The sequence below is a fragment of the Oreochromis niloticus genome, linkage group LG4, assembly GCF_001858045.2.
Source record: "Oreochromis niloticus isolate F11D_XX linkage group LG4, O_niloticus_UMD_NMBU, whole genome shotgun sequence".
Classification (NCBI taxonomy): Eukaryota; Metazoa; Chordata; class Actinopteri; order Cichliformes; family Cichlidae; genus Oreochromis; species Oreochromis niloticus.
In genome coordinates, this window is record NC_031969.2 from 21,366,386 (window position 1) to 21,381,399 (window position 15,014).

The 15,014-nt window shown below is 45.3% G+C and overlaps 1 protein-coding gene across 1 annotated transcript in view; it reads right to left on the reverse strand.

Moving 5' to 3' along the window:
* bahcc1a (BAH domain and coiled-coil containing 1a) overlaps positions 1–15,014 on the reverse strand; it is a 61,663-nt gene that overhangs the window by 29,998 nt on the left and 16,651 nt on the right. Inside the window, exon 3 of the mRNA XM_019357428.2 lies at positions 2,253–2,435. Coding sequence (XP_019212973.1) covers positions 2,253–2,435 — 183 coding nt within the window. The remainder of the gene's footprint in view (positions 1–2,252; positions 2,436–15,014) is intronic.

Consider the following 15,014-nt stretch of genomic DNA (forward strand, 5'->3'; position numbering starts at 1 on the left):
GAAAGTTTGCGGTGGAATATTTTTTTACTTTAGTAGCCAACGTAGGGGCGTTTCCATGGATATGTTTAGGGTAAAGCAAATGCAGAAGGTTAAAATATTGTAATTTTTCTAACAGCCTGCATAATCAGTAAAAGAAGTGTAATGGTGGTACATCAGGGCACTGAAACCTTGGAAGAATGCTGCGTTTCTGAACATTTTCGCTGTTTTCTCCGGGCTTAATGGAGCAAAAATAATATCCATCTTACATTTTATGTGGCTTTTCTTTATCACCAACTCATTTCAAATGCCCGCAAAACTTATTATATTGAAAAGAGGAATTAATTCTTAATTGACTCACCAAATAGGAGTAATAAAAAATAAATGTGATTAGCCTGCTCCATATAGCCACAGTCCATTGTTTATCCGCACTAAGTGACTAGTTAGCAAGCAAAGGAGATAATTGTTCTCATCTGCTTGTTACGTGATAGATTTCAGGCTTTTAATCTGTAGAAAAATGTGTCAGAGGAATAGCGGAAACAAAGACGTTCCGCGCAATGACAGGTATATGCCAGAAACGTGCGAATCGTAAAATCATTTTCGAATACAAATTTGAACTGCTTTGCTTAGAGATGCACGCAAGCAGCCACTTTAAAAACAGAGAAAAAGAAGAAAAGGAAAAAAATAAAAACACAGCACATCTTTGAGGTTACAAGCGAAACACTAATGCACCGACACAAGCACAAGTCAATGCCTGCTCTGATGCTGGTGGGGTTCTGCTGACACCCGGAGAGAGAAGGCGAGAGTCTGGGTAATTGTGCCGCTCATTTTGATGACTTGCTTTTTATGCAAAACAGGAAAAAGACAATATGCAATTATCTTGAGGAGGGAACAGCTGAATGTGGTTGATGAACAGTCTGGATTCAATCATGCTCTTAGTGCGTTATATGCAATTAAACTGCAATAGAGATAATGGCCTCCATTGCCAACTGAGTAATAATCCCAGTCATAATCACCTCCATTACTTTTATTAGGCTTGGCATTATCTTCATCACTCTTAATATTATTTTACTTTTCCACAAGAAGAAAGTGTTTGACAGTGAAACCTAGAAAGTATAAGATAAAGGAAACACTGATGCTTACAAAATGAGTTTGGAGGGAAATGTCTGAGATTGGGCTGACGCTGGAGCTAATATCTTGAAGGAGTCTAGAGTTTAATCTGGTGCAGCATCTGTCCACTGAGTCAGCGGCCTGGTGCCCGGGGCATCAGAGTAAGGAAGTTGCTGGGAGATATCATATGGCTTAACAATCTTCATGACTATACAGCATCTCAGCTGTAATCCACTTAATCAGCCCTGGACACATAACGTGCAGGTGGGGTGCCGCTGATGAGTGACCACAGAGTTCAAAAAAAAAAGAAAAGAAACACTTCCCACTGGTTTCCCCTCCCCACCGATAACATCTGGGCTATTCTTAGATAATAAATAGATTATAACCAGGGGGCTGAAATAACAAGAGTCCATCCAAGATTGTGACTCACCAGGTAATTTTAGGTGGCCAGCACAGTGTGTAATTAGCAAGATGTAAATCTGAAGGTGAAGACACAGAAAAGCTGACCTTACATTAATATATTAATAAGATTATTTGTCTTGTGTTTATCTGTCACCCTGGGTGTAATTAATTCCTGAAACCCAACTACATTAATCCCTCTGCTTTATTCTTATCTGACTTCCTGGCTGTATCGAGACAGAATATGAGGTGTTGAAGTTGGTTTGTGAGTGTATGTGCGTGTGTGTCGAGTAAGGGTTTAGTAATTCTGATTGGTGGGAGCCTACTTTTTAAGATTATGATGGAGACACCGGCTGAAAGCTCTGCAATCACTGCAACTTTTTTTTTTTTTTTACTGGCACACAGTCGCATGTGCTGCTTCAGAGGGCCCTGAGTGACATTCCTGCTGACATGAATCGAATACCACAAGATTCCGTGGATGAACTTTTAACCCTGTGTCCGTATCCAGAAAACCGTGGCTCAGTGCTCTATCCCAGACATGCTGGGTATGGGCCTATTTTAGTGCATAAATAAAAGGGTTGGAGCCTGGACGATTACAAGCCGTACTTTGGTGCAAACCTAACGCGACACAAAAATATACAATATCAGAGTAACAATACACCGTGCAAAGCTGCCTCCAATATTGCCAGGACATAAATATCACCTCATCCAGACGGTGCGGTCAGATGAGGAGCTGTGTTTGTGTGTACATGTGTGATTTGAGGTACCTTCATGCGAATGGGGAAACCAGATTTGCGAGGCGCTCGAGTGGGGTCCGCCACGGAAGGAGGGCGAAGAGGGCGAGGAGGGCGGCCGGGAGGGATGAGGCGGGTGGGAAGGAGGGGAACCCAGACTACTGGCCAGAAAGGTCCCCATGAAGGAGGCAGAAGAATTGCCCATCAATCCACTGCCTGCATTCCCACAGGAACAAAAGGTAAGGAGAGAGAAAAATGGTTAGAATTGGGAGTGTGTGTACACTGGGACAGTGAGTGTGACTAAAAATTAAAAGGAAAAACAAAAAGAAAAGCTTTGCATCTCAGTGTGAGGCCCACTCATATATACATATTTTTTTTCTCTTTTTTTGGTAGAATCATTAAGCCAGGCAAATGTGATCGCTGCTCTCGGGAGAGGCTGAATGAGTGAGAGAGCGTATGTGTGTGACAGAGAGAAAGTGTGAGACTCTCCTCCCCCTCACTGTCAGCAGAGTCCTCTTCCCTCGTCTTCTCTCCCCTCACACCACCTCTCCCCATGGGCAGACAGAGGTCTCATCTCACAGCTGAGTACACACTTTCTCAGGCTCTCTCCCTCTCGCTCTCACACACTTTTGCTCCTGCTCCCCAGTGTCCCTTTCTCAATTTCTCTCCCTCCCTCCATTATCTTGTGCTCTCCATCTCTCACTTTCATGCCCTCAATCTCTTTTATTGCTTTGCTCCATTTCACCTCCTCTCTGTCTGGTTTTCTTTCAGTCTTGCTTTTTCTCTGCGTGACGCTGACAATCCCGTGCTCTTCTTTCTTCTCTGGTTCCATTTCGGTGTTTCACTCCTTTTTCCTTCCTCCTGCTTTGTTACAAAAGCCGTCTTCACTCTTCTCGTCCCCTCCTCTGTCCCATTTTGATGTGCAGAAATACACCATGCCTCTTCCAAATCCTCATTGTCTCTTCCTTCCCTCCCTCTTTCCCTTGTTTCTAGCTTTGCTTTGCTTTGTTCTTTACCATAATAATGGCACCAGCAGAGCAATCTGTCCCTGGCTGGCTGAACTGTGTGTTTAACAAGACTATGATGAGTAATTGACCATTTGTAGCATCGCCCGTATGACTGGGGGCTGATTGTCTATTATGCATTGCTGGGCAAGCTGGAGAAAACACACTGATTAACCACTGCTTAAATTGCATTCCCATTACGCGCCCGCCAGTGCACTTGAGTGAGGGGCCCGGGTGCCCGGCTCTTTGCGCATTCATTTCCCCCAAGTCACACCACCGTGAAGTCTCATGCATATGTATGAAGTTGCCTGTATGAGAGCACACATGCAGATACATGCTCAGACACACATTAGTGTATCGTATATCGCGCACACCAAAACACGGGGAGAGCGACACAGTAGAAATTCATTATCAGCCTCTTATGACAAGCTGATCTCCCAAGGAATGCTGAGTGATTTGATTTTCTTGGAGCATGAATCAGTCCAAACATGCATCGATCCTTTTTTTTTTTCTTTCTGGGAGTGTGAGAACAATTGTGTGGGAGCCTTAATCAGCCAGCCAGTGAGTGAGCACATCCTCTGGGCAGACAGCAGGGATAAACCCATCAGTCTGCTTCTCGCTCTTGCACCGAATAGCCTATGGCTCATAGGCCAGAGCACAGAAGCATGCAGAGGGGTGCGCGCACAAACACACGCACACACATATAGGCATGAACACACATTTTTCACAACACGTACAAAAGCACCTCTGTCACACTTGGTACCACCGCCCCAGACAGGTGGAAATCCCCCACGATCCCCAACCTTACAGCGCTCTGCCTCGAAAAACTACCTTACAACCAATCCTGCGTGTGTGTGTGTGTACATGTGTGTGTTTGTGCGCATGTGGATGCAGCGACACACCAGAGACTCTTGGAGGTCTCTGAAATTTGATCACAGAAACAAATGAAGCCAAAGTGTGTTGTGACTCATTTCTCTTTTTGCTGCAGATTATCTGGATTATCAGGTTATCTTAGTCTAAGCCAGTAAAATTAGGGCTGGAGATTTTTATTTAGATCCACTTCTAATAACAAAACATTGGAACAAAATAATGAGACTACATCCCCTAAATCACATGGTAGCAAAAATCTTCTATTTAATCAGATTTCAATTGTCTATAGCAACATTTCACATGTTGATGGGAGACACTGTCAAGTAGCCTGGTCACATGCTACACTATCCATGCTGTTCTCCTTTTGCTCTGTATCAGTCCCCATTCCCCTCTGTCCCCTCCACTGCCACCTCCTATCACTTGGTCCCTGTGGAGGGCTCCTGGCACGGCTCTGCGGAGTGCAGAGTGGGTGTCGGGGCCAGTGGAGGTGGGGGTGGGTGGGTGGGTGGATTATGGCCAGCATGCTCACCAGGCACACATCCAACCTTCATCATCCAGACACGTCGGGCTCCTGTATGTCACCGCCCTCCGTGCTGCACACTCATTGCCCCCCCCTCCCCTCTTCTGCCTGTCGCCCCCAGGAACCCCAGCTTTCCTCAGTGCCTCCGGCTCACATAAATCAGCTAATCCTCCTGCATTATTAACAGCCTTGCCTCAGAGTGAGAGAGGGAGAAAGGGTGAGAGAGACATAGAGTGACAGAGAGAGGCTGCAAAGCCCCTCTTAACACAGTGAGGAGAGAGCCTCTGCCAGAAAGACAAGGAAAGGAGAAGGACAATACATAAAAAGGGGATGTGTAGATGTCGGGCAAGGAGATCTTTGAAGTTTAAGCCTGTGTTCAGGGAGAAAGGGATTGAATGAACCTCAGAAGGGTCTTGGATCAAATCAAACCACAAGCCCTTCCCACAGCGCAACCAAATCAGACCTTCCAGTGGTCCAGTTTGGCCGTGGCATCTTCACTTGGTGAAGGACTGAGCACCGCTCTGATGTGAACTGTAGCAGGTGAGAGTTGGCAGACTCCTCAACCTGTCAATCACACTAAATGACCTCTCCCTCAGTGTTATATTTGCCTCCTACTGAAAGTATGCTGTACATGACGCCACACAAATTCCTGCTTTTTTTTCTCAAATTTTCATACTCTTGTTTAGAAAACACAAACTCCACTCACACTGTGTTAATACGATGCCCTCCCTGAACCCATTTAAATCCTAATGAATCAGAGGTGTAGGTGAGAAAGCACACAGGTTATAAAAGTGGGCTGGTCTTTCACCTTTCTTTCACTTTAGATGCCAACTAAAGCAGTGCAGAACAAGTGGAATAAAAGTCTGAGCCATGACGGCACCACTGCTCGACTTACTATTACAGTTTTAGTGGTGTAATAAATAGTGACTTAGCCGTTGCTCCACCGCCTCCTTGTAAAAGTTATGTTTTCTGCGCCTGTGTGTTTTCTCTAAACTGTGTTTATTTATTTCTCCAGTTCCTAAGTGGTGCCAGCAGTGCAGTTGTATGCGCTCTTAAGAAAATCGGGTCATGTGCATCCTAATCGGCACCGATCCCTGACAGAGATGAAGATTAATCCTATTAGGGAACTAAAGGAGAAGGGGACACCGGGATAAGGGGAAACCCACCTCCCTTCCTGACATCTCAACATCACATCCCAACACTCGAACTCACACAGTTGTGTTCACATAGATCCAGAGAGACAGACACAAATACCGCAGAACCTCCGGAGGTGGAGGTGTTAACTAGTGCTACTGTTTTGCTCCGGCGTTGGTGTGCAAGGGTGAAGGAGCCCAGTTTGCGTGCAACAACAAAAATATACATGCATGCACACACAATAATGTGGGCCCAGGCATGGGCCCCTGAGGGCGGCACGGAGTGAGCAGCAGGCAGGGAGGCGTAGCTAGGAGAACGGAGGCCCAGTTGTCATGGGAACGAAAGAGAAACAGCGCTCGAGGCAAGGAGGCTGAATACGAGCCATTACAACAGCAGTGGGCAGATGCAGTTGGTCAGCATGCTGCTCAGCAAGAACAGCCAGTCTACCTTGAAACCCCACCTAGGTCACAGTTGCAATCAAACACACTCGTCCAGTGAATTTAAACAGGTTTCAGTTGTCAAGCTGAGGGGAGGGATGTGATGTCATCATACGACTCGGGGTAATTTGGGGCCTTAACGAGGCATAATACAATCTCATCTGCATGTGGACCACAAAGTGATGGGGTAAAAGGAAAAAAAAAATAGCTAGGAAGACAACAAGCGCCCACCCACAACATCTTGTTCTTTTCAACGCTGGGAATCAGATCAAAAATTTCTCCCGAAGAGGCAGACGCCCATCCACATGCGCTTGTGTTTATGAGCATGTGACGGAGCACATGTGGATCTACAACTACGCCTTTAAGAAGAAGAAGAAGAAGTACATTTATTTCACCTTGGATCATATTTCTCTGTCTGCTCTTGAAAAACAAGCCAAGGCAGTCTAAAGCCCTCCGTCTTATTCACAGACCGCAGCCCGAAGGGACGGATGGACGTGTCGTCTAGACAAAGAAGCCAGACGCACAATGAGAAGTGAGAGTGATGGTGACAAGAGGAGAAGAGAGACGGAAAGAAAATTGCAGGTGTGACTGCATCAACCTGCTCTCCACAGCTCAGTGATCACCAAGTGCCACAGAGTGGAGGCAAGAAGCAGAAGAAGAAATGCCAGAGAATAAAAACACACAGACACACGACCAGTTTATAAGAGCTCGTATCAGAGAGTCTGTGAGCAGTTTAGGTCGCTCAGTGAACGGTCAGTGCCATGTGGCAGCCAGGTTCCTCAACACACCCTGAATAATCATAGCCCACGTACTCTCTCTCACTCTCTCAGTCATGTCCTCTGACAGAAAATACGCACTCCCCTTCTTGTCTTAAATGAATGAAATTAACATCAGATTGGTGATTCAAGGGAAAATAAATATAAACGTACTTCTTCCAGGAGCTGCTAGTTACTGGCACTGCTTTAACACAGAAAGAAAACGCGACTGAACATATACTGGTAAGCTAGGTTTTATTTTATATCAGACATTTAAGATTTTCTGTGTTTAGCTGTAAATTATAGCAGCTTGTTTCTTTAGCACTTGTTTACGTAAGAACCCACAATGAAAGTAGGAAACAGCAAGGAAGAAACAGACATTTGAAGAGTTACTTACCAAGTAAAAACATACTGAGCAGGATGCTCGTTGGTAAGCGAACTTCACTCCCACTTCAGTGTCTTTTTCATCAGAGTTTCCTACTAATGTAGTTCCATGTTCTGCCCAGGAATTCAGACGCCCAAGAAGAAGCCAGCCAGACTTTCCACACACACACATTCACTCAAACACAGGACTTAGTTTTTGACCCTCCAGTAACACAGACTGGATTGGGCAACTGTACACATCAGCAGCCCCAGACAGACTGCACTGCTACCCTGGAGGGCCGCTGACTAACCCAGCACCTACTTCCTCACAATAAAACACAGAAGGAATTTCAAATGGCTACTAAAGTGGGGGGATTTCCTTCAAACAGTCAAAGTCATCTTGAAAACATTAGTGCAACTGGTAGCCAAATTCCTCCTCACTTCAGAAACAACTGTAGCAAGTTTTTTTTCCCTTCTTCTTCTTAACTTGCCCCCTGCTTTACAAACTCCCACCCCCCTGACTTTTTTCTTTTCGTGTTGATGTGAGGCTTGATGGTGGGACTGGGGGAGTGGGCTACTGCAGTAGGATCAGAAGTATACTGAAGTGAGGGAGAGAAAGAGTGAGAGAGCGAGCAGGCAGTCCAGTCCTGGACCTGGGCCCAGTGCAGGGGTGGGGGAAAGTGCCAGCAGCGGACGCCTCCAACACTCTCCACACTGCGTGCCTGTGGAGTGAGTTTAGTGGATGTGGTCAGTGTGGGGGTGGGAGAAAGAGAACCAGTTATAAGAATGGATGGCGGAAGAGAGTGAAAGCCTCGTTACTACATCCAACATCCAGAGGAGGGGAAAGGGGTGAGAGTTTAGAGTAGATAAGATACCGAGGAACTGTGAGAAACTTTCAAAGTGAAATCAGCAGAGAGCGTGTGGGAGTATGTGTGTGCGCATGTGTGTGTTTATGAACATATGTGATCCTTTGTGTGCGCGATTGTGCATCCGTATGGTGGTCGTCTCGCTCAAGTTGACAGCCTGTGTTTGCTGAGTGGCTTCGTGGTCAGCCACTCTCTCACTACTGAAGTGATGACAGGGTAAAAGGGATTCTGGGAATTCTTTGCATGAGTACAATGCAAATAAAATTGGCCTGGGGAGGTCAGCTGAAGAACCCCTGCCACTTCACCCAGCTGTTTATACAATATAGAAGTCGACATGATATAGATAAGAGATTCTAATCCTAAACAAATTAGACCAACTGGCTCACTCAAGTTTGGCAGGCAGCCCGAAAATAACAATGGAGCCACACATGCCACGCTAAAGAGAAAACGGGAGCAAATGTGCACACATGCCACCAGTGTCTCTCGTTATCTATTCTACTCCTCGAACCTTTTCACTGTTTATACAGCAGTTTGCAAAACTGCAAAAGCCAGCATCACATGTGTCTAGGTACCTGGCCAGGCTGCCATTTCAAGGAGTACAGCACGTCAGGTTTATCACAATTAATCATTCATGAAGCTCTTTTTCAGAAAGGTTTATTTTTATCAAAAAGGAGCTTCCTCTTCATTTCCATAGCTGCTGTGCCAACAGTGGTGTGAGGGGCAGGAGGGGGCCAACAGAAAGAGATAGCAATGTCTGATAGAGTTCCCGCTGAAGAGGTGTGTTATGGGCAAAGTAAATAAAGAAGACAGACTGAAATTTCATGGCTATTTTCTGGGGAGCGGGCCAGGAAGTGTTGTTTAAGAGACAATCAGACCTCTGACTGTCAAAGTGAGATTGTGCTAAGCGGTGAAGATTGCAGGTGAGAGCCACAGCGGAGTAAAAAACTGGGGTAAGAGTGGGGCGATGAAGGGTAAAGTGCAGCGCTAAGGTTTAATGCTACTCACTGTTTAATGCTATTAAAATATTAATGGCCTCAGGCAAAGGTTTGGGCTCGTCACTTAGACCCTTGTTTAAGCGCGCTTGCTGTGAGCCATGTGAAAGTGCAGTTGTTTGCTGAGTCACTGGCCTCATCTGTGGAGAACAAGAAGACATTCCAGGCCCGGGACACGGAAGGTGGGAGGACAGATTCGAAACAGCAACAGCACCAGGCCAGGCCAAATGAGCTCAAGGCCCATTACCTTCCTTTTATACTCACCCACACATGCACACTCTCTTTACCTAGTCCCACAACAGAGATTTAAGAGAACATACAAGAAAACCACAACACGAAATCACTGCATTCTGCTTTTGCTCATTTCTGTCCTTTCTGTGAGAACTTAAGTGTTCATGATGTAACAGGAAGTGCAAATTACTCAAGCAGTTTTCTCATTACGAAGTGTTTTCTCTCAAAGCACATAGTTATTTCCGTCAGCATTTTAGTTTATTAAACTTCCCTCCACGCTTTACTAAACCTATTCCTTTTTTTCCCCTCTTGGCTAAGTGGATAAAATGCAAGTGTTTCTTATGGAACGGGCATAAAAGGCATCAGATTTAGTTAGAAGTACTTTGCTGCTTGTAACTTATACAGGACAGCGACATCATCGTCGTGGAGGGACCATTTGATATGTGTCCAGACCAAACTGGTGACTGTGCTTGTTAACTGACCCATTGTTCCACGAGGGTCGTTTGTTGCATTCCCGAGGCATGAAATTGCGATTCCCATAGTGGGGCTCGTTCTCTCATCCACACATTCCCGCTAACATCCACATTTTTATTTTGCCTTCTCTCATTCTCTTCCCTTCTCTAGTTGATCCTGTCTTTATGATATACGCACACAGCAGCAGCACACCCAAACACAAAAAGAGCCGCCCACAGCTGCGTCAGGCCATCTCTCTAACAATCCAATCTGTTTTCTTTCCCATGATGTTTCCCATTGGCACAGGGAGGAGAAAATCAGATTTACTCCCCCACAGGGCCCATGCAGTTGCACTGATATGGAAAATGATTTCAGTGCTGCTTGAGCCCATAAACATTATTTTGGTCTCCCCTGTTAATGACACATTTCTTCCCAGCATTGTGGATCTCACAGAGGAAGAGATGAGATTCAGGGGGCGAACAAGGGAGGAGGAGGAAGAGAGGAAGAGGGGAGGAATCCTCCAGGGCCTCGCATACAGCAAGGGAGTCCTTCACCCCTCAAACTGCTTTCTGACATCCAAGACTTTTTTCACCCTCTTCCTCATTCACACACGCACACACTCAGAAATACAAACAGCTAATCATCCGACCAATCATTCAGGAGCTTGAATTGCATGGGTCATTAAATACCACCACTCCCCCAATCCCAAAAAACAAACAGACAGAAAAAATAATAATTCCCTGTTAGAAAGCAGAGCAGAGTCAAAGAAGGCTTTCTCACCTCTCTTTATATCGAGCTGTCAGCCTGATTCCAAACACACCATGTTTGGCTCCGGGGCTCAAAGCAGCCTTACTACAATTGTGTCATACAGCCCACATATCTTTTTATTGGTGGTAGCAGCCAATATAGCAGCCCCTCTTCTCCTCCTTTAATGCGGGGATAAAATTTATACTTTTAGCGGTGTGTTACAAACACTTTCTGCCCGAGGCATATTGTCAACGACAGGAGCACGCCGTAGCCTCGAGTCCTAAACGCAAGTCATTTAATATGATGGTGTTAAAAAGAGACTCCAACAGGCCAATAGTGAGGCACTAAACCTCCCATTTGGCATCCATTAAAGCCCATCTGCAGGAACAAATACAAGCCGGATGAGCAGGAAACAGCCACGTTAGCTATGACTAAAAATTATCCTTCATTTGTGAATATTCACTCACAGGTCTCTAAAAACTCTAGATCCAAAAATGGGATTTTCATGGTCCTCCTGTTCCACTGGAAAGATCAGATGGAATGCTCTGAATCTGGTTTGTTTTACAGCTGATGACTGATCCTTCTAAATCCATTGGTTTTATGTTCTGGCCATGGGGATGGATGGGTGACTAACGGCAGCTTGCGTGCCATGTTTCAGCCGACGCAGGCAAAGCTCAGCCAGCCAGGTCACGGACACAGACATGCCTCGTAGTGGGGAAAAAAGACAGATTAAAACAAGGATTCAGCACTATTCTCTAATTAGTACCCTGTTAACTTTTGAACTTAATTGGTTAATTGAGATGTGGTTAGACCGGGCAGGTTTCCCCTCCCTTAGGGTGACCATACGGCTCCAGTATTTCAGCCTGGCAGTGCCTGGCACAGGAGGTGGCTGTGTCTCTCTCGCTCTCCCTCTCCTTCTCTTTTTGAGCATCCCACCGCTCCACTGACGAGGAGTAATGATGCCGCACAGGAGGCAGTAAAACTGTGTTTTGCGAGTGTGTTTTAGCAGAGATTGTACCCATGCACTGCACATATGCTCATGCCACATCAAAGCGGTGCTTTGACTACCCAGTCCTGGGTGGTCTAATCCTCTCTTCTCTCAACCAGCAGTGCTAGGTAGATAGACTTTGGAAAAATGTATTGTGGATGTTGGTGGATGTTACCTCACCACAGGCGAGGGTTCTGTCAAATTCAGAAGTTAGTTTGCTTTGGAGGAGACAGGGGCAACGTGCTGAGGGAGAATAAAAGTGCGCTGCAATGCATACACAGATAAACGCAGGCACACTCACGCTTGGGCGTCGCATTGCTCGAGTCTCCCCATCTCCTTTGGTTGATGCATAATGATAACCACAAAACCACATAAATCTGCAAGCAGCTCAATTCATTGGGGCAAATTTTGCCTGCTGTCTTCCCTTTTTCACTTTCATCCCTTCTTCTCCCTTTGCTCCTTCGAGCCCCATCACTCATTCCCCTTCTCAGTTTTCCTTTTCCGTCCTCACACCCTCTCCATCATCCCACATCACTCTCCCTCCATCCCCCTGCTGCTCAGTTCCATATTTCTGTCCTCCCTCATCACCTCGGTCTCTTCCCTCAGTTGGCGTCAGCCACATGCTTCAAAATGGAAACACTTTCTCTTCATTTTCTGTTTTTTTTCTCTTTCAAATCACTTTTCCTCCCACTCTCTTGTCCCATTTGCGCTCCGTTTCTCTGCTCTTGTTCGTCCATCAGTGTTCACATGGTCCGAAAATGCAATGAACATCTTGTTTTATGGGGTTAGCCCCTCCCTATATCAGAGTCGCCCATAAATCAACATCCAAGCATTCAAACGGCAACGAGGACTCGTCGCAATGTCCTGTTCTCCCTAGTCTTCCCATCTTCTCTCCCTCCCTCCGTCTGTAGCCTGGCACCTCATTTAGGTCATGCAGAGCAGTCCTGGACATCAGGGGCCTGGTTGGAGACACTACGTTGCTGCTGTCCTCCAAGTTCTCTTGGATTGTCCTGTAATATGATAAAGTCTGATGTCTGTGAGAGAAACAGAAGGCAGCTCCCTGCTCTGGCTTCTCTCTTTCTGATGTAGCCTGTCAGAGGCACAGAGCAGAACAGTGCAGATAACAGAGCCGGGAACCGCTGCACCAGCCAGTCCAAGGTCTTTCTGCAGCCCTGAATGTAATTTGCTGTTGGTTCACAGGGGGAACAAAGGAGAAATGTTTAATTCTTGTAGCGTTCGGCAAAGACAAATGCAAGCAGTTTTGTTCTGATAACCTACAGACAAGGGGAAGCGAGACACCTGGGTAGCCAAGGCCAAACATTATACAGTATCACCTTGTAAAGAACACAGTGTATAATCCCACATGCATCACCTTGACTTCTCTTGTTACCAAACATCTTAGCCATAATGACAAGACTCTTCTCGGCTCATGGAGATAACCACTTCCTCTCCCACTTTATCCATCTGCACTTTCAAATGCACACGAGTTTAGCCAAATCACACAGCCAAACTGGCCTTTAAAGATGAGTTATATCTCGCGATAACTCTTGACACCGGTCATCTATGGAATGCTGCTGCTGCTGTCTGCTCAACATCTGCAGCCACAAAGGCAGAGATGAGTAAAATTAGGAGCATTTCCTGTCATCCGTACAAAAGAACGGGGCTCATCATTGCACAAACATCAGCAGATGAAGTGTAACACAGAGCAAGGCAGCAGCAAAAACAAAAAACCCCACAAATTCAAATGCCTCTTGTCTCCCCTCCTATCCCCTGACCTGCCATGACCTACCTTAGCCTCCTCTGCTCTCCAGCTGGTTATCTTGACGGGCTTTAACGACTCATTGTGGAAGAGGCAAAAATACAAGGTCAAACCACAGAGGAGGAAGGGGGATTTTTTTTTTTCTAGATCAGCTGCTCATTCCTGTCTGTGTGGATGGTTGAACAGCTACCACTGCAGTCTTCCATTACCTTTACAGTGATCGCATTTAGTATGTTGGAGGGGCAGTATGGGCCATCATGTGTTATCCTCCCCTCTGTATTTGTCTGTGGGTCATATATATATATATATATATATATATATATATATATATATATATATATATATATATATATATATATATATATATATATATATATATATATATATATATATATATATATATATATATATATATATATATATATATATATATAAAATAGCAGAGAGGAAGGGAACAGACCTTGTGGGCTTACAACAGGCTTGCAGCATCTGATCGAAGCCAACAGATGTGTTGCAGCTGCTTGTTTGGTTTGCCTTAGCAGATCCTTCCAATCACACACACTTACTGACAAGTCACACAAAAACACCACTAAATACTGAAAAGTTAGAAGGCCGCAAGTTAAAAAAAAAAGATGTTTTCCAACTGGCCATGCCTAATAGTTCTATACTAGCAGTGTTTTAGGTTTCAAATAAAAACTCAGTATCCCTGAGTAACTATTAAATTGACTTTGAACAGTACACCTATTCTTATTTTTCTTTAATTTATGCTTAATGTTGGTGGCCATAAAATATATCAGCACCTATGCTGGGTCAGAAAGCCAAAATTTATATGAAAGGTCTGAACTCGTGCAATGATTTGGTGAACGTGTGAAACAAAGAAAGCAAGTCACAGCTGTGGGGTTGACCGGAGAACACGAGGGAAAAGTGATGCAGGGAAACCTCGGCTGGGCGTCTGCATGCTCACAGGAGAGCAACAGCTTTCAGCAGGTTATCATAACGCCAGTGTGAGCCAAGCTCCGTCTAGATCTGGCAGAGGCCATAATGGAGATGAGGGGTGGTGTGTGGAGGGGAAGCGGCGAGGAAGCAGACTAAAGAAGAGTTATTAGGGTGCTGTGAGGCAATGAGGGGAAGAAGGTCTCCTGAAATGTTTTGACACAGAGATCGCAAATGTGACACAGGTGCTTAAACACAGATTTTGAAAATCAAAACACGGACATCTTTCTTTTTGCGTCATTTTTTTCTTTCTGCTTTTTTTTTTTTTTTGACACAACTATTAGTTGTCGCTTCACCTTAAACCGCTCATTCACTGATGCTTAATGGCAAAGCGTGTTTTATGACTGTCAGACTGATTCGTTACCAAGCTGAGCAATAACAGCAGAGTCCAGGTTCTTTACGCAGACTGCCAGCACCCTAAACACCCCATTATTTTAATGGGTTAACATGAAAACCAGACAGTCTAGCAGAACGAATAACCTGTGCTGGGACCGCAGCTTTATCCATTGTTTTGTGCTGTATGTATTACCACATGCACCGCATTCCCTCGCAGCCACTGTGTGAGTATGGATTTGTGTTTTGGAGAGTGTGGTTTCTAGCCCTTACTGTATTTGATCTGGCATACCTTTCTATTGTGGCGATGGGCTTTGCTCTCCTCAGATAAGAGAGCAGTTATGTCAACA